Source organism: Plodia interpunctella, chromosome 21 (genome assembly GCF_027563975.2).
Source record: "Plodia interpunctella isolate USDA-ARS_2022_Savannah chromosome 21, ilPloInte3.2, whole genome shotgun sequence".
Taxonomy (NCBI): Eukaryota; Metazoa; Arthropoda; class Insecta; order Lepidoptera; family Pyralidae; genus Plodia; species Plodia interpunctella.
The window spans coordinates 5,238,838-5,258,396 of NC_071314.1; the positions used below are offsets into that span (position 1 = coordinate 5,238,838).

At 35.9% G+C, this 19,559-nt stretch overlaps 1 protein-coding gene across 3 annotated transcripts in view; it reads left to right on the forward strand.

The window, feature by feature from the left end:
• Flo2 (Flotillin 2) overlaps positions 1–19,334 on the forward strand; it is a 198,038-nt gene extending 178,704 nt beyond the window's left edge. For 2 of the 3 annotated variants that reach the window (XM_053761681.2, XM_053761682.2), the window contains 7 exons: positions 12,292–12,524; positions 15,127–15,246; positions 15,685–15,792; positions 16,339–16,445; positions 16,643–16,826; positions 17,327–17,504; positions 18,020–19,334. In XM_053761681.2, the coding sequence (XP_053617656.1) occupies positions 12,292–12,524; positions 15,127–15,246; positions 15,685–15,792; positions 16,339–16,445; positions 16,643–16,826; positions 17,327–17,504; positions 18,020–18,069 (980 nt within the window). In that variant the 3' untranslated portion in view covers positions 18,070–19,334. Of the gene's footprint in view, positions 1–1,201; positions 1,427–11,663; positions 11,902–12,291; positions 12,525–15,126; positions 15,247–15,684; positions 15,793–16,338; positions 16,446–16,642; positions 16,827–17,326; positions 17,505–18,019 lie in introns of those variants that run through there. The other variant, XM_053761684.2, reaches the window with a different exon arrangement.
• The last annotated feature ends 225 nt before the right edge of the window (positions 19,335–19,559 follow it).

The following is a 19,559-nucleotide window of genomic DNA, read 5'->3' on the forward strand; positions in this document are numbered from 1 at the left end:
TAGGTTGCACGAGCTAGGGGCGCGCGCGGGCGCACATTTCACAACTATTATTATACTATTGGTTGATCGAAACTTAGCTTCAGTTACAGCAGAGCACTAGTCGAGTTCAGGCCTCAAAGCCTTGTCAGAACAAAACACCTCTTTTTGTCTCATGTCGGTTACAAAAGCAAATGAAACGAAGCTCTATATTTGCCCGTAGCAACACTGTCAGTATCCGCACCTGTTTGTTTATGTATGTATGTGTGGCATCCTGTTTCTCTGTTGACTTTGTGTAGCGTTTTAACAGAAAGAATTCAGGTAAATATAAATGTGCACTAAATTAGTTTTGTACATCTTTAACTTGTAACTGCTGCTAGAAAGCATGCACTATAGTTTCTGTCGGATACAGTTGCTACAATTCACTAAAAAGAAAACGGTTGCCAAACAAAATCCTTGTCGTAAATGTTGACAAAATTTTGTCAGTTACCTAATAAAAAGGAAATCTATAGTGATATAATAAAATCCATTATTTAGTGTAGTAAAATATATATATTTTATTACACTAAATTATAATAATTATAATATTGAATGAAAATGTGACGGCTAATATCAGAACTATTAATATCTTCTATTATTACGGCGACTTGCGCCTAGTTCTCCAAAAAGAAATTGCATAAATCTGATTGCAAAAATGAAATCAAGTGAAAGGTCTATAAACTGGCCATTATTTTCATCTTCCTTCATAGTCATGGCCGAGGGTCAGGGTCATACAACACACACAAGAACTTTCTTGACTATTCATGGAGTGGTTTGCCATTGCCATCTAAAACTTGACATAAAAACTACTATACATGAGCCAGATTGGAATACACACACATGTAACACGAGTAGGATTCAAACCTGGGACCTTTCGATCCACAGGCGGTCCACGGGCGTCTTAACCATTACAGCACCACTTCTAATTCTTTTCATAGGCGATCAGTATTGAATCTCAGTTCTAGCAATAAATAAACGTTTGGTTGTAATTCTAGTTTCGTTTCCTGGCTCTATTTATCCCGTAAGAGATAGAAACGTTATATATCTGTATTCTGCAATCGTGCAAACCATACACACATACTAGCAGTAATAAGTAACAATATAAATGTAGCATCACAGAATAAGTAACAGTATAGATGCTATTAGTGATTACTTCAGTCCCGTCGCGGCCGCCGAGGGCTGCGCGGGCCTCCACTCGAGGCTCGGGAATCGGGGTATTCGAATATCGAATCATATCAATCGATTGTTGTAGAAACTATCGATATTGGAACAGTTTGATATTCTTTTCACTCTAATACGTGATGAAGTTTAAATATGTGATTGTATATTGAGCCAAACATACATTAATAAAATGTTCTCTTCCTTATTTTTGAAGTGAAAACTTCTTTAGCGGCGTTGTGCACTTTTTGTGGTGGGTAGAAAATGTTAAACTCGCGTCAGGACACGTGACCCTGAACGAAAATTCGTAAGATGTCAAAAATGCACAACGTTAATATTATTCAAGTATTCACTTCTGCCGGCACTCCCGGAGTGCTACCCGTTTTATTTTATTTTTGTACAGATAATATCGAAGCTTCTTGACGTATAACTAATTTATATCTAAGTATTGTAATAATTATACTCAATTGCGCAAATTAATACAAGTACGATGGTAAATGTAAACTAAATTGGTACCACATAATAAAGGTACCTAATTATATTGAATAGTGGCATGATTCATGGATAAACTTTACGAATCAAACCTTTATGAATCAAAGTTTTGAGGTAATAATATTTTTCCTTAGTTAGCTAAGATCTAAAATACATTCAAAATTTTAGAATAAGGTTTTTGTCAGTGGAGTTTTTTCCATAACTTTCTATGATCCTTCGTTTTGACCACCACTCTTGCTTTATCCTTTATCTGGTCCATATAATCATCATTATCGTTGACAACATTCTTTTTCCCACTGCCGAGTTTGCCGCTCTTACTGAACGCCATCTTAAAAAAAATCATTCCATATAATATCTAAATGAAATGATTTTTTTGTTAACCTTTTGACCACAGCTACATATTATAAATTGAATAAATGTACGTAGCTGTGGTCAAAAATTTCATATTAAATTGCTTTTGGCCACCGTGCTGATATGAGAATTCAGTTACCCCGTGAGAGTTCGTTTGTTGAAGGTAATGTTAAGCTGAGAATTTATCTTTTTACGGTAGTAATAAGGTCCCGGGGGTTTTAAATATTGTATACAGCAATTCTTCTGTAGATACATTAAGATTATTTTATATTGTAAGTATATTAATATACTTACATGCTTTTATTCGATAAACAGTCAAGGACTGTTCAAAGTATATCTTAATACAATAAGTACTTTTAAGTACTTAATGACTAAAAACATTAAAATGAATGCACTTAAAAGTACAGACGTTTGCCAAAAGATTTAACTTTTTTAGTTGCTTACAATAACTTATGATGACTGAAAACATCAAGTTATTCTTATTATGTTGTAACTTATGTGAGTAAATTAAAAAAAAGTTTTTATTTCAATGCTCAAACGTTTGTCAGACGACACGTCCGGTATTCAGCAGCATTTAGCGTTAACTTAAACTAAATTATTTTTAGTACTTTTCGTACCATCACCCATTCTATTACGTTGCGTCTAGTATACATGTAATAAATCTTTTTGTCAAAAGTTTTGCAAATCGCAGTCAATCTGGGAACAAACGCGATACCGTTCATGTTGTAAATTGTAGGTAATTTATTTTTTTCAATGCAATACATCTGTGTCAAATAGTATACATATTCTAACTATAATATTATAAATGCGAAAGTAATTTTCACACTTTGTCTCTACTCCACAAATGTTCTTTAAATTGTGCGTACATACATATAAGTACCGAGAAGGACATAGGGCACCTTTCATCCCGGAAAAATACCTAACTGTTCCCGTGAGAAATAAATGCAGGCGAAGCCGCGGTCAAAAGCTAGTTATGTATAATAGTAATATGTGGAAATAAAGCTTCTATACAGGGTGCTAGTCTTACAAATTTATCCTTGATATCTGAGATACAGTATAATTAAATCGAAAACCGATAAAAATCTTTTTAAAAATCTAATAAAAATCACTAAAAACTACTTCGTCCATTATACATACAACCTCATATAAAATCTCAATCTCATTTCGGTCGATGCTACTATGACGACCTCAGTGGCGCAGTGGTAAAGTTCTTGCCACTGAACCGAGAGGTCCCGGGTTCGATCCCCGGTCGGGTCAAGATGGAAAATGATCTTTTTCTGATTGGCCCGGGTCTTGGATGTTTATCTATATATGTATTTGTTATAAAATATAGTATCGTTGAGTTAGTATCCCATAACACACAAGTCTTGAACTTACTTTGGGGCTAGCTCAATCTGTGTGATTTGTCCTAATATATTTATTTATTTATTATTTACTATTGTTTTTACCTTATCGACCTGTAATAATGAAGTTAAAAGTACTATATATCACTTTAGATAAATGACGAAATAAAATTATGGTTGTCTTCGTTCTTCTAATCTTTTTAGATTTATCATTCTGACATAATAATGCTAAATAATATCGGCACATTTATTTGCGCGTATCCCTCTGCCGAAAACAGAAATACCTGTAATTTATTTTTTCTCATCTGAGCGTTTCCCGGTTTCTTCCGTCGTTTAGCGTCGCAGCCCACGTTCCGCTTTCCTACTTTTTTGTCTCCATTTCGTATGTTCGTCGGCATCCCTAGATTTCAGACCGGCACGCATATATGTAATACTTTACGACATTATGTGAAGCCTGTACAATTTGATATGCATATCTAGTACATTGCATTAGAAGAAGCCTATCCAGCCATTAAAATAGCATGCAAGATTATATAAATTATTAATAAATTATTAACTTATTCATCCGAAGTTGATTATTAAATTTAAATGTATAATAATCATAAGATTATTAGTTTGTCAAAAATCCTACATATGTGAAATATTTTAAATCCAATATAATCTGATCAAGTTATGTTTCTCAGTCAAAAAATATTTTATCGAATAAAAATATTCGTCATAAAAAGTCATTTCTTTTTATTTATTATGGGGCATTAAAAAAATCTTCTGCACAATGGAGTGACACGACACGAACATATAAGAAAATAAAACAAAAATTCCGTCAAATGGCAGGGTATACCCGTCTCACACAGTTCACGGCAAAGAGGCCATTTCACTTGACACAAATAGGTAAGTAGGCGTCTAATGCTGCTACTGAATTACTCTTATTAGTCTTGGGGACGTCATCATGTGGTCTAATTTTATACATCACTAGCGTCCCGTCCCGGCTTCGCTCGAGTAAAACCATAATAAATTATAGATCTAAACCTTCTTCTTGAATCAGTCTATCTATAAAAAAAAAACCCGCAAAAAATCCGTTGCGTAATTTTAAAGATCTAAGCATACATAGTGACGGACAGCGGGAAGTGACTTTGTTTTATACTGTGTATTCAGGGAATAAAATTGAACTATTGTTAGTGCTACAGTGGGAATTTCGGGATATATTTTCTTTGCGAGTTGGTTTCATTTCCGGCTGTAGAGAAAAAAAAACATTGTTTATTGAAGATTCAGCTCTGATTATGACCGCGGAGTATGTATTGGTCATTTTAGTGTGGAACCGCCACACTTCTATCGAGATGAATCTAGACTTTGTAGATGTCTAATAAACCTTGGTTATGCACAGCCTAATGTTTATTATGACCAGAAAAATAACATTTTTATTCGTAAACAAAGTCCCCCACTTTACAGAATTTGATCGAATTTGCATGGTCTTAAATTACACATGTCCTAAAAGTGTGATTTTATCAAGAATATTTTGTGAAAGTAGGTACTTACTTACTTTATTTTTTATTTTTCGCTTTATTACTTCCCCAAGCGCCACTCGGCACGTACCAAGGATAATCCGCGACTAATCTACCTTTATTGCGAAACGGCTACAAGTTATTGTTTATTATTGATAAAATTTGATTTTTAATTATTAACGAGATGGATGTACGAGGTGGATATCTACAGACACTGGGAAGCAACTTTGTTTAACGAGTAATATAATATCATGTAATTAGTAAGTACTCCGTACAACAAGTACTTACTAAATCCATGCATAATATTTATTTTCCAGTGACATTAGCAACTGTCTGTCAGTTTAAATAATGACACTGAAAAAATCTTCCAGCATCAAAAGTCGCATATATTGTCGGTAAAAGATGATAAATGGCACGTTCATTCAAGACCAAAGAATATGGGTTTATGCTTTACGCTCACTTATTTCCCAGTTTGGTCCCAAAAGGTCTGGATGTACGATGTAGATTAGTCGAATCGTATAATAGTCGATAGATGGGTATCTATTAGTAGCACGATTAATCTGAATTATCGTTAAATTATCCGATCCGAATATATACTATCGCATACATTTCTGGGTTTCCATTGCGGTAAATAAAAACTCTCATACAAACTACGCAATGTTCGTGCATTCGCGTCGGCATCTGTCTGAGTTACGTGGCCGTGTGAGCCGGCATCAGACTTGTATTGAACTCGTGGCTTTCAGTGTATCAGCGAGATATATCCATTTCATCTATGTGACATAACAGTTGACACTAGATGATGATGTGATATACCCACAAAATAGATCAATTTACGATAGTTTATTAACCCCCAACGCAAAAAGAAGGGTGTTATAAGTTTGACCGCTAAGTGTGTCTGTCTGTCTGTGTACGTGGCACCGTAGCTCATCAACGGATGAACCGATTTGGATGCGTATTTTTAATTTGATAGCTAATTTTTATGTGGTGGTTCTTAGATATTTAGTTTGATTAAAATCGGTTCAGCCGTTCGAAAGTTATAGCGAAATGAATTAAAAAATTAAAAGTCGGGGTTTTTTTAATTTGTCTAACAAATAAACTTGTGGTAATGTGGATTTCGCCATTTTCCTTCCGCCTTCAAAATGAGCACACATTTGCAAAAGTAACTTTATTGACAGTTTTGGCATTGACTGCTCAACTCCAAATATAAATTTAACCAATTTGAAGTCATAAGTACTTCATAAGTTGACTACTTTTCTTCCATCTGTGGAGACTTTTAATTGGCTTCCTGTTTTTTACTTTCATTTCTATTTATTTGCTCTTAAGCTGTCAGTCTTAATAAATATAAATAAATAAATAAGCCTATTAGATCTGAAATGAGAGTGATAGTTGATGAGTAGCATCCACGTAACACTTTCTTTGTAAGACCTTTTCAGCGACTAAGTTCAGGAACAAAGCAAAGATGTCAGGGACGAATACGTAAGCGCAGCACTTGTCTTACTATGATAAACTTCTTTATTTATAGAGCCCTCGACCTATTCCGTGTGATTTTACCTGTAAAGGCCTGATTTACTCCTGAAGCTATACCTGTGTTAATTTTCATGAAAATCAGTCCAGTAGTTTTTGAGTTTATTCGTTACAAAAAAATACAATTATTTCTTCATTATAATAATTTTTATTGGTGGGTATAGATAAACAACTAGCGTATTTCTTATCTATAATTGCTAATTGTGTGACTTATGATGTTATGAATATAATTATTTCAGATTTTCAAATAAATATACATGACACGTGTAAATTGTACTATTATATATATCTTAGCGTTTTCCCGGTTTCTTCCTCATCTGCAAAGCGGATACCACTTTCCTAATGTTTCTTCTCCACATCGCACTTAATTCTTACAAAGTAGGAATGACAACCCTGTAACAAAAACTGAGAGCACTTGTAAGGGCTCTGTCAATTAGAAAACGATGTCAAGGCTCTCGTAATGGAACGAGCGGGCACGGTTCATAAGCGAATGTCAAGACCAAATGAACACTATCTACTTATATTTCTTGAACTTTCTTCTTTTTCATTTTTTTTTTATTTGATTTACCAATCTGCAGCCAGTTATTATAGAATTGAATAGAATAGAGTTGATTTACAAATGTATCGGGAGGTCAGTGACACACTCGTTTATAGTATGAAATGAAAGATGGATCCTTGAATTAATGAATGAATTATCAAAACTGCCAAGGCTGCTATTTAAGAATCCGGAACATAAAAAAGTAAAAATTAATGAAATAAACACTGGGTTTATTTCATTAATATTTACTGGAAAAACGGATCTCCTTTTTTCTCATTCGCTCTAAACCGCAGTTTTAATTAAGCAATATCTTTTTCAAACAGAATCCCCTTTGAGCGCTCGTACAGTCGACCGCGTGGCAAGTTACCTTACATTCTACATCTTTAGCAGCCAATTTGCAATAAATTTGGGTAACATTTAACCAAAGGCTAACTCTTGATAATACTTTTAGAATCCGACACTTGGCCTCGCTTTCGCGCCGTCAGTCACTTCTGTCCCTCTTTTATTATCAAGTTCTCGTCAAAAAAATATATTTATGTATTTAACTTTACTTCAATAATATGTCAAATGCGGAAAGGATAGTTTGGGGTGAGTGTGAATGAAAGAAAGAAGAAAAAAAAAAAGAACATTCAAAAAACAAACGCGTACTAAAATATTTTATTTGATTTGAAAAAAAAAATAATTTCAAAACACGGGTAATAATATAATATACGTCTATTTATTGATATGTACATCTTATTCTTTTTAATATTTTTGATCCACATGATCATTTTTCCCGCTTGTTCCTTAGCCACAAAACGTCAGAGCTCTAGGTCCACTTTCCAAGTTTTTTCTCCACTTCGCACAGTATTGGCATCTAATTAGAATAAAACCGGAATATTATTCTTAACAAGTTCAATCAGTGACAGTTAGTAACCCCCGCAAAAAACATCAAGATAGGAATCGCTTATCATCATCATATTTATATCATTGCAATGTAAATAATGATAACGGCATCCATGCCATTATCACTCATATGATGCTTCAACAAAATGCTATTATAGCGTAAAACGTCAGCATAGCAGAGCAATAGTCGAGTTCCGCATGGCTGGAACTCGACTAGTGTTCTGCTATGATGTGCTAACTGAAGCTAAGTTTCGAACAATTAATAGGATTTCGTTTAACGCCCCGTGCAGCTGGGTACCGCTTTATTTCTAATGTTAACACAAACATTATAAAGGACGAAATTCCATTGGTTGGATTTGTATGTGTTTAAAACGAAATTATATTAGTCGAGTTCAAGCCTAGTTAGGGCCAATGTCGACTAGTGCTCTGCTATCTGAAGCTTGAACTGAAGAGTGGGGCACAGCGTGACCTTAAACCAATAGAAATTCGTAACTTTGACACACGAAATTCTATTGGTTGTTTGAAAAGCACAACATAGTATAGCTTCTGTCGAATCCTACCCTTACAGTCGACGTTTTGACGCAGCGTGCTTGTAGTTCCTCAAATGTCGTGTACACAAGATTTCGCGGCACTAATCCCTGTGATTTATTGTGACATATAATATGATATATTTCGGTGTTAATAGTATTTATTGTAGTACGAAATAAGTGCTCAGCAATCGGTTCCTCTTGTCTCATTCATGTTAATTAACTGTAATTGTTTAGTGAGTAGCGAATAGACGACTTCAAAAAGTGCATCAGTTAAATTGGCTGTTCTCCAACTATTTAAAATTTATTGAAAGTAAAATTTGTTTACATTAATCACAAGTAATTGAAGTTTAATTATTTTTATTCATGATTTTACAGTTTTTATTTTATTTTTTATTTTATTTTATTTTATTAAGAAAACCAACAGCGTTACAGATTAATTTTACAATGATCTTAACAATATATAAAGCCAATAACAGGTTTCCCTTTCTATGACAATAATTTTATAAAAAAGTCGACATTGGTGAAATCAAAATAAAAACAGTTAAATAAATTATAGAAAAATCAGAGCAAGGTAAGCAATCACCGAGTTTTAAAATTGTGTGGTTCAAAACGTCGTCATGCAATCAATATCAAATAAAATCTTTACTAAGTTGGTACAAATTAAAGTTGCTGCATAGCATACCTGGGCACTAACATATATTTTTGAAGTATATGCGAAAACTTATATGCATTGAATTCATTATTATGTTATAACTTACAATTTAAGAGAATCTATTATTTTACGTTTAAAAGAAACTTTGGAATTGGCAAAAGGGTCTACATCATCAAATTTCGAGTTAAATGTATGAGATAAACGTGCTGTAATCATATTTTTAGCATATTTAGTGCGACAAAATGGAACGTGGAATAAAGCTGTATGACGCGTGCGGGTCGTCGGGGTTCGATAGCGAATTTCGGAGACTAAGTCGGGACAGTCGAGCCCGCCATTTACTATGTCATACAAAAGACACATATCTGCAACTGTACGACGTTGTGCCAAGGTTAGCAGGTCATGAGCAAGGCAGCTGTCCTCATACGATTCTGATGGTCTGCGGGCCCGATAGTTAAGAAATTTAATGAATATTTTTTGGATACGTTCTAAATTATAAATGTGAGTGATGTAATTTGGTGACCATATAGGGCTAGCATATTCCAATGTACTTCTCACGTACGCGTAATAAATTATTTTAATAGATGTTAAATTAGAGAAGGACTTGCATATCCGCAGTATAAAGCCAAGATTCTTATAAGCTTTATTCTTGCAATACTGTATGTGTTCTGTTAATAGCATCTTATCATCAAAATGTACTCCCAAGTCCCGCACAAGCTTAGTCCTCTCTATAGCGGTACCGTCAAAAGTATAATTATAAATTATTGGATGTGGTTTTCGAGAAAAAGTAATACATTGGCATTTTTTTACATTAATGGTTAATTTGTTATTAGTGTAATATGTAAGAAGACAGTCCAGATCCCTTTGCATTTGTTGACAATTGGATTCCAAGGAAACTTTGCAAAAAATTTTTTTGTCATCAGCGTACATGAGATAGTTTGAATATTTAAAACAACTGCCTATATCGTACAAGTACGCGTTGTAAAAAAGCGGGCCCAAATGTGATCCCTGAGGAACTCCTGTAGGAACAGAAACGAAATCCGATCGATAACCACCGAGGACGACAGCCTGCGAACGATTTTCCAGATATGATTTCACCCACCGAAGTAAGCTACCATGAATTCCCAACCTATTTAATTTATCCAACAAGATGGAGTGATCTACGCGATCGAAAGCCTTCTCCATGTCAGTATAAATCACGTCAACCTGACCTCCGCCATCCATATTTTTAAGAACAAAATTTGTAAAGCACCCTAGGTTCGTAGTTGTCGATCTTCTTTTCACAAATCCGTGTTGTGCATTAGGTAATGCCTGTGATATTAATTGGTATATGGCATTGTATACGATCTTCTCAAGCATTTTAGCCAACGGGTTGAGAATAGATACAGCCCTGTAGTTTTCGATATCGGATCTAGAGCCCTTCTTGTGAATAGGTACGATGTGTGCCGACTTCCACATGGCGGGAAAAATTCCCTCGCTTAGTGAACGGTTAAAAATAATAGAGATTGGAAAAGCAAGTGATTCAACGCAGTGGCGCCAGAAAAAAGGAGGTATTCCGTCGCTTCCAGATCCTTTATTTATGTCTAGCTGTTGTAAAAGTTTTCTGACGGTATCAGTTGTCACATAAACTTTGGATATTACACCATTACAGTCATGGTTCTCCGCAACTGGACTGGCACTGGTAGATGGCACACCAAAAACACTTTTAAAGAAGTCATTAAAAGCGTTACAAATATCTTTACCCACCGAATATTCAGTACCTCTCAAGCTAAGGGTTTTTGGATATGCAGAACAGCCGCGAATTGCCTTGGTATAAGACCAAAATAATTTAGGATTGGTTTTAATATTATTTTCACATCTAGACGTGTATATCTCAAAACACTGCTTCTGTACCTTGCGCTCACGATCACGCAATAAAGAAAATTCGTCGTAATCTAACCTGTTTCCATACTTTTTCCATCTAGAATGAGCTCTAGTTTTTTCTTTAATGATTTTAATCAACGCTGATGAATACCAAATAGGATATGATCGTTTAGATCGTTTTATTAAGGGTACAAAGTTTATAATACAATTATTTAAAACACTGTAAAATTCGTCAACAGCTTCATCTAGAGGTTTATCGTGCAAAACGGAACTCCAATCTTTTTCAAGCAGGAATTTATTTATTGATTCGTAGTCGGCTTTCCTAAAATTACGACGTGGCACTGAAGCTTCCTTCAAGGGGCGCAACTTAAGGTCCAAAATATCCATGGTGTACGAAGGATGTGCCGAATCCTCTCTTACTAGTGGGTCAGAACTACGTGCAATTAATAATGGAAGATTAGAAAAAGCGAGATCAAGCGTATTACCAGCGACATTTTTTAAACAATTGTACTGTGTGAGGCCTAAGAATTGAAGTGTTTCAATAAGCTCAATACCAGCATTTTGTACCTCGACAGGTCCCTTTCGCAGATACGTCGGTTTACTGTCGTCCCATATAATAAAAGGTAGGTTAAAATCGCCTATCAGAAGAAAATTATCGTTGGGATAAGTTTCAATTTTATTTCTAGCACTTTGAGAAAATACTTCTATGTCAGACGGTAATCGATGTGATTCGGGAGGCATATATACAGCGCATATATGTAGGTCCACTGGTGCGGAACACGCACGGGCCGGCACCGTCACCCACAGGAGTTACAGTTTTATAATTTGACAAAGGGTCTCAACCCTACTTACTTTAAAAAATAATATTCGAAAAGCAATAACCAGTGTAAAGTCTTCCAAAAATTAATAAAATATATAAATTGGTGAACAAATAGTGAGTGTTAGTTTTAGTGTAGACTAGTAGCAATTTAAATAGTGCAAACATGGAGATGATTCGGTTGACATTGTTCCCGATCGCGTTGACTCTCGGACTAACATACCTCAATGTGAAAAGGTACGTATTAAAAATTTATGTAAATGCAAAAATTTGCTCATAATAAAAAAAAAATTACGGAAGACCCGATATTTAATGATGGCTTAGAAAACTCTTTATTAAGTCACAGTTCCAACATAAATAGATCAAAATTAGCACCGCAGCCTATGAATACCTTTAACACCATGATATTACACGCGCATTACATTACACCATCATCACCCCATTATTGTTTTGTGCCGGCTCACACTATCTCAGGTGTCGTCCGTGACGAATGTATGACGAATGCGTCAAACTTTGACGGATTCGTCATAAATTTCTGGTTTTTTCGTTACGCTAAATAAAAGCACTCACACAGTCGGCACAACAAATACAGGTTTGGAACTAATCTCTCCATTTCCTTGTCCACAGGAACTCTTACAGTAGAAGAGGTGTACAAAGACCGAGATCAGTTTGCGGGTCTAGTCCGGGAGGTGGCTGCGCCGGACGTCGGCCGGATGGGCATCGAGATCCTGTCCTTCACGATCAAGGACGTGTACGATGACGTGCAGTACCTGGCCAGCTTGGGGAAGGCGCAGACGGCGGTGGTGAAGCGAGACGCCGATATCGGGGTCGCGCAGGCCAATAGGGACGCTGGCATTAGGGTATGTTGATTATTATTGTTATATTCTCAATATTCTATCAATTCTATGGATATGCGTGTGCACTATAATAGGACCACATCATATTCACAGTCTTGATAGCTTATAGACAACAATAGAATTCCCAAGGAGAGTTGATGTCAGGCAGGCGGCAGATTGTAAAATCACAGTCTATAATCTCCAAATTTTTTCCAGTTTATTTTTACGCTGACTTTGGGCCTCACAGCCCCTAATACACGCGAAAATAAAAGAGAGACATTTTATTGTATATGGTTTAATAATTCTATTATGATAAGAATCTGTATGTATGCCATTGAAAAAGTACCCTAAAGACTAGGAAAAAAAAGGTACAAGCTACGTCATTCAATAGAGATGCTGAGATCAGGGTATGTGGATGATATTCTTGTGATACATAGTTTAAATTCTGATTTATAGCAATTGCCCTGTGATACCAGTTTACAGCTCTGATTATGAAATTGGCAATACAAGCGTTCGTGTATTAGCAATTTCAGTATCAGGTCATGAATCAGGGTATGTTGATGATGTTCTCGCATTCGCAATTGCCATTAGTGATAAAATAATGAATGAAAAACACAGGTTTTTTTTTTCGCCTCGATAATAAGTTTATGATATCGCATCGATGACGTAACTGGAGACGGCAGACAATAATAAATTACGCTGTGGACTGTAATAACAGACTTGGGGTAGTTAAGAAAAAAGATGAAATACTTAGTCCACTTTCGTAGAGCAACAGTCCAGATGATCTCAAGCGACTCTCTTATCACTACATACTATGTGTACATAGTATAAAACAAAGTCGCTTATCGCTATCTGTCTGTCCCTATGTATACTTAGATCTGATCGAAGCCGGGACGGGCCCCTAGTTTTTCTAAATACATATTATGTTATTAGTTCACTGTAAATGATTGCCCTCCATAAGGTGCCTTTTTTGGTGGACAATCACATTTATTACCAATCTTTTTTTCTGGAATCTTCCTTATCGAGTGTGTTATTGCTAACACTGGTTTCATTTTATTCAAGTCTCCTAAAGGCATCTGACATGACTTTTACTACTTCGACATCCAATGGCAATCAATTGAACTGAAATTAATATATTCAAGATTTTCAGTTCAAATGCGAAATTTCTGCCGATAAACACACGATCATTAAAACCATGTTAATTAGATCACACATTGACATTTCGACCCATTGGAATTGCACGGGAGCAATATCGGTGTCACCTTGAGGATCGGTTCCGATTAAATTTTATTTGAAAGCAATCTAATCTTTATTTGCTTCGTGGGAATTCCGAACATCCATATCGGTTTTCTGTCTACGCTAGATCATAGGGGATTTAAAAGTTCATATTACACAGATACAAGAGTTTTGGCTGTCGTAAATGCTATAGGTACCTACTATATAAATAATTAGATGTTGCCCGGAACTTCGCTCCCGTGGGAATTTTAAGATAAAATATAGCCTATAGCAATCTTGGATAATGTACCTTTCTAATGGTGAAAGAATTGTTGAAATCGGTTCGGTAGTTTCGGTGATTACTCGCCTCAAACATACAAACTCACAAACGCGTACCTCTTTATAATAATAGTATAGAGTTATCAAGTAATTCAGATCGGCTCTAGAAATTATGACATTTTTTTATATTTAGTTTAAAATTGAACTAGGTAAGCGGTAAGCGTTTCATTTGAAATGAGAGATAGGTTTACGCTCAGTATTTGCTCAGTTTCTTCCCAAAAAGACTACCCATTGAACCCTTTTGTAGCAGAGGTGGTGAAGTCCACGTTACTTTTATTTTTTACCTGCACATTGGTGGACAGTTTGGTTCACTAGTGTGTATGCGATTACTTGCCGCTAGTTGGTGGTAAGTAGTCGTAAAAGTCACGTCAGATGCCTTTAGGTGACTAGAATAAAATCCGACACCAGTATTAGTAATAACGCAATACCTAACACACGCGATATGAATGAATGAATTTATTTTTTTAATATATCTTTCTTGACTAGACTGAATAGGACAGAAAATAAAATGTCCTAATGTTACTATTAAAATTACTCTCTCGTCTAAGCGTTTTCAAGCCCAGTATCCGCCTTCCTACCATTTACCCTTCACTTCGTACGGTAAAACTCTATCACTAATTTGATTATTGAATTGGATATAGAAGCATTAAGGTAATGGTATTATTGTCCTTCCAGGTCGGGCTATCTCAGATAAGAAAGGGAAAATATTATTGTGTTTGGCTCCCGAAGGAATTTAGGGATAGCTTATAAATAGCTGCTTATCTACTCATCTGAATCTCTGTACAATGTTTTGCTCACTTATTATTAAAAGAAGTCGGGGACTACATTTTGTAATATGTCTCTCATACAAATAGATGATATAAATCCAATACTAATATAATATTATAAAGATATGAGATTTGTATTTTTTGTTTGTAATGAATAAACTAAAAAAATATCGGGTCGATTTTTATGAAATTTTGCACAGAGTTAGACGACACCTTCAGGAGTGACATAAGCTTTCTTTTTATTACGGTTTTACTCGAGCAACGCCGGGGCGGGCCGCTAATATAAAATATATATGTGTTTCCAGGAAGCAGAGTGCGAGAAGAGCGCTATGGACGTGAAGTACGCGATGGACACCAAGATAGAGGACAACACGAGACTGTTCAAGCTGCAGAAGGCGCAGTTCGACCAGGAGGTCAACACGGCTGTAAGTCGCATTTCATTTCATTTTTATGAGATATTACGACATGTGGCGAACATGGGAACATAAGTGGCAACATGATATTTGAGAGCTGGCAGATATTTCTGTTTAAAATGTATGCAGTTGTTTAAGTTATCAAAAATCGACCAAGTTGCAGCAAATTCCTTGATATTTAAATCTTAATCTTAAAAATAAATAATCGTATAGCCATAACGAAGCGATTGCACAAGTACACGTATCTTAAGAAAATTCTAAGGACCAGAGATCAAGATACACACTATGTATTCTAGCGGACTCTGAGCTCCGACGCTCAACGGCTGCGGAAGAACAGAACAAGATTCAAAAATCTTCCCTGAAGATTTGGGTAGAAAACCCATTCGAAGTTATTTTAAGCCATTTGGTCAGAGAGCAGAAGATACAACAAGTTCCGATGTAATGTTTCAGAAAGCTGAAGCTGCTTTGGCGTACGAATTGCAAGCCGCCAAGATTAAGCAGAAGATACGAAACGAAGAAATCCAGATCGAAGTTGTGGAGCGTCGCAAACAAATCGAGGTACTTATGGAGAGGGCGCTCTCTGCTCACTAGCGCCACCAAATGAAAATAAATCGGTAAAAATGTAATGGTGGCGCCATTACATAACTGATTACTTTTTATTTACTGATTTATTTTAATTTATAGCGAAAAATAATAAAAATAACACAGGAGATTATACTACACTATTTAATGGATTTTATCACATATAATTGTGGTTTTTCATTATACAAAATATAGTCAAAATTTACGATAAGGATTATAGGGGCCATCGTTTTCTTGGAAATTGTAGCATCTGTATCCGATAGAATACTACTATACTTTCTAATAAAATCTATCATATTTTGTGTGTATTTCATACGCTGTGGTATTTATTTCATTTTTGCTATTGATTCAAAGAAATTGATGAAAATGTGACGGTGGCGAAGTGAGTTTGATGTTAATTGAAAATATAAAAGAACCTCATTATCAGAACATATTTCCAAAAACTGCAGCTCAAAGAAATGAAACTTTTAAAACCAACCCGCAATATCCATCTTCATAGTTTATTTATATTTTCGTCTTCAGGTGGAGAATCAAGAAATATTACGTCGCGAAGAAGAGTTGATATCCACGGTGCGTCTCCCAGCCGAAGCTGAGGCCTACCGTCTCCAGGCTATCGCCGAAGGAAAACGGTACATTCAAATTCTCCAATTAATTTATGATGATTTGACTGTTGAATGAAGTTTTTCTATTATATACTCATTACATATCTAACCTTTAGCATCTGCTATAATGTTCACCAACAATTTAATTTTCGATCACAATATGAGGATACCTTTTGGAAAAAACAAGTTTTGTATCGATTAAAAAAATAACTTTACAATTTCAGCACCCAAACAGTGGAAGCAGCCAAGGCAGACGCCGAGCGCATCAAAGTGGTTGGTCTGGCGGAGGCCATAGCTATCGGCGACGTCGGCAAGGCTGACGCTGAGAGGATGCTGGCCAAAGCCAAGGTGTACAAGCAGTATGGAGAGGCGGCCATCATGGCGCTGGTGCTTGAGGCTCTGCCTAAGGTACGTATCGGATGAGGACTCCATCAGAACGTTTTTGAAACATGTGATGTTTCATTAGAATTGATTCACTGAATCTGATCAATCTGATTGAGTTATTGAACAGTAGATTCATGATTCGATTGGTCTGGAAATTCAAGGGCATTAATAAAGGTGATGGTTATAAAATAGGATTTTCCGAGCGTCACTCTACTACTGTCTCTTCGTCTCTTTCTCTCTCCTTATCTGAGCATATTCCCCGTTGCTTCCTTTCATCAAAGTAAAATCTAAAAGAAAATATGATAGACGCTTAGTTGCCAGTAGTTATCAAAAAAATAATTATAATCCTACACACTTGTATATATTATAAACTAACATATACAATATATATGTAGTACCGTTGAGTTAATATCCACTATAGTTTACTTACTTAAGTTACTTTAAGGATAATTCAATCTGTGTGAATTGTCCCTATATATTTATTATTATTATTTATTTATTAATTTATTAATATCTCCCAACAGATCGCAGCGGAAGTGTCAGCGCCGCTGGCGCGCACGGACGAGATCGTGCTGGTGGGGGACTCGGGCGCGACCGGCGAGGTGGCGCGCCTGGCCGGCGGTCTGCCGCCCGCCATCAAGACGCTCACCGGCCTCGACATCAACTCCGTGCTCAAGCGGCTGCATCCTAACAACGCTGCTGGTAAGCAATCTCTTGCAGTAATACGACCAGCCGTGCTCACCGGCCTCGACATCAACTCCGTGCTCAAGCGGCTGCATCCTAACAACGCTGCTGGTAAGCAATCTCTTGCAGCAATACGACCAGCCGTGCTCACCGGCCTCGACATCAACGCTCAAACGACTGCAACGTAAAAACGTTGCTGGTGGCCATTTCTAACAGTGCAGTCTATCAAGAAAGTGATGGAAACTGATTTTTGACGAACTAAATTTTTTGACCATTACAACACCAAGATTGGTTGATAAACACCCAGTGTTGCCAGCCAATGGGAGACAGCGCCCTCATTTAATTTCTTCACTTTGTTTACAGACTGTATGTAGTTAGTCAACGTAGTTGATCTCTTTAATGCATCATTTACAAAGGAGTCGTAGTTTGTATGACAGCTTTTATTTACCGCAAGAAAAGACCGACATTGCGTATATCCGGCATAATAATCAAGAATAACACAATACTCAGATTACATTATTTCCTATTTTCAGGCGAACCAACTCTGGAACGAACAGCGAGCAAAAAAGTGGCAGCATGTTAATTCTCAAAAATACGCCATCGGGTTTGAGTTGTTTTATTCCCTTCGATTTTCTATTCTGTGTTTGTAATTTCCATCTAAACATATCAATGGGGGCTAATGTTTTTTCGCTTACTAGATGGCGCCTCTAGTCGCGTGAGGTTCAAAGACAAAAAATCTAAATACTACGGTCTCCAATATAGAACATTTCCATACAACAACTCAGTCCATCTCATACATGGGCCAGCCAGACTGTGCTTAACACCAACGTGCAAATTTTCTATGGAAATGAACACATTTCACTACACCGGCGCCTCTAGTGGAGAGTTCATTCGCGTTAGCCCTCATTGAAGTTTCGTTTTATGTTCCTTTAAAGTTTCTGTTAAGTTCGTGACCAAATTTTGATAACTATTAGTCAAAACTCGTGGGCTTAGTGTGGTTATTGCGGTGTGGTTGTGGTCACGTCACAATGCCGCACTGTGATTGGTTGACTGCATCTCACTGCGAGCGGTCTGGACAGTGAAATGTGTCTTGCAAACCCAAAACGAACTCTCGATAATCTATTTCATTGTTTCATGAATCAAACAGGAGTTTATTTACGGTTTTAGTATTTTTCGTTGTACCTAATGTAAACTCCACACTGTCGCCGAACTCAGACACATGCCGTCGCGAATGCATAGTTAGTAATAAGTGCTTTTATTTACCGCAATGAAATACCAGCAATGTATACCGAATCCGCCAAAGTTTGGCAAACTGTTCGACAACATTGTGATGCCGGCAGAAGAATTATTTTTTGTAACCACGATTTTGTGGATATGCCATACAACCTCTTTAAGTACAAATAGGTCTTATGTTGACGTTATATGAACGGATTTTTGTTCAATTTATATACCTATTTAATTTATTTACTCATCAATGTTACCACTTTCACAAAATTAGAAGGTATAAATAATTAGATACTTGTGATTATGTAATGATAAGCATTTATCTTGTATTCAAATGCAAGTTTTACATAGCATACTCGTATGTAATAGCATTTATTCTATTAAATAAAAATTTTACCAAGATTTATTAGATTTGCAGTTATCATTAAGTATATGAAAGTGAATTAAATTTGATGTTAGTGTGACTAGTCAAATCAGATCCTTTTTTTTTTGTCAAACATATCATCGGTTTCGTGTTGAATTTTGAATAGAATTTATTTAAGGTGTACTTTTAATTCAATACTATTATGTATTTTTCATGCCATACCTAATCTAGCAATATTTTTCATGCCATACCTAATCTAGCAATATTTTTCATGCCATACCTAATCTAGCAAGATTTTTCATCTTCGTTAATTTATATGAACTTTGCTTGAAAAAATATACAAGATTTATAACTTGAAAGAAGGTTCAGAAAGTAACATCATTTGTTTTGCCAATCGGATTTATTTCATTCTGTCATTTCGATAAAATCACATTTACCATGAAATGGGTTAATAAGCTTAGTTTTAATAAGAGCGGGAATCTCAA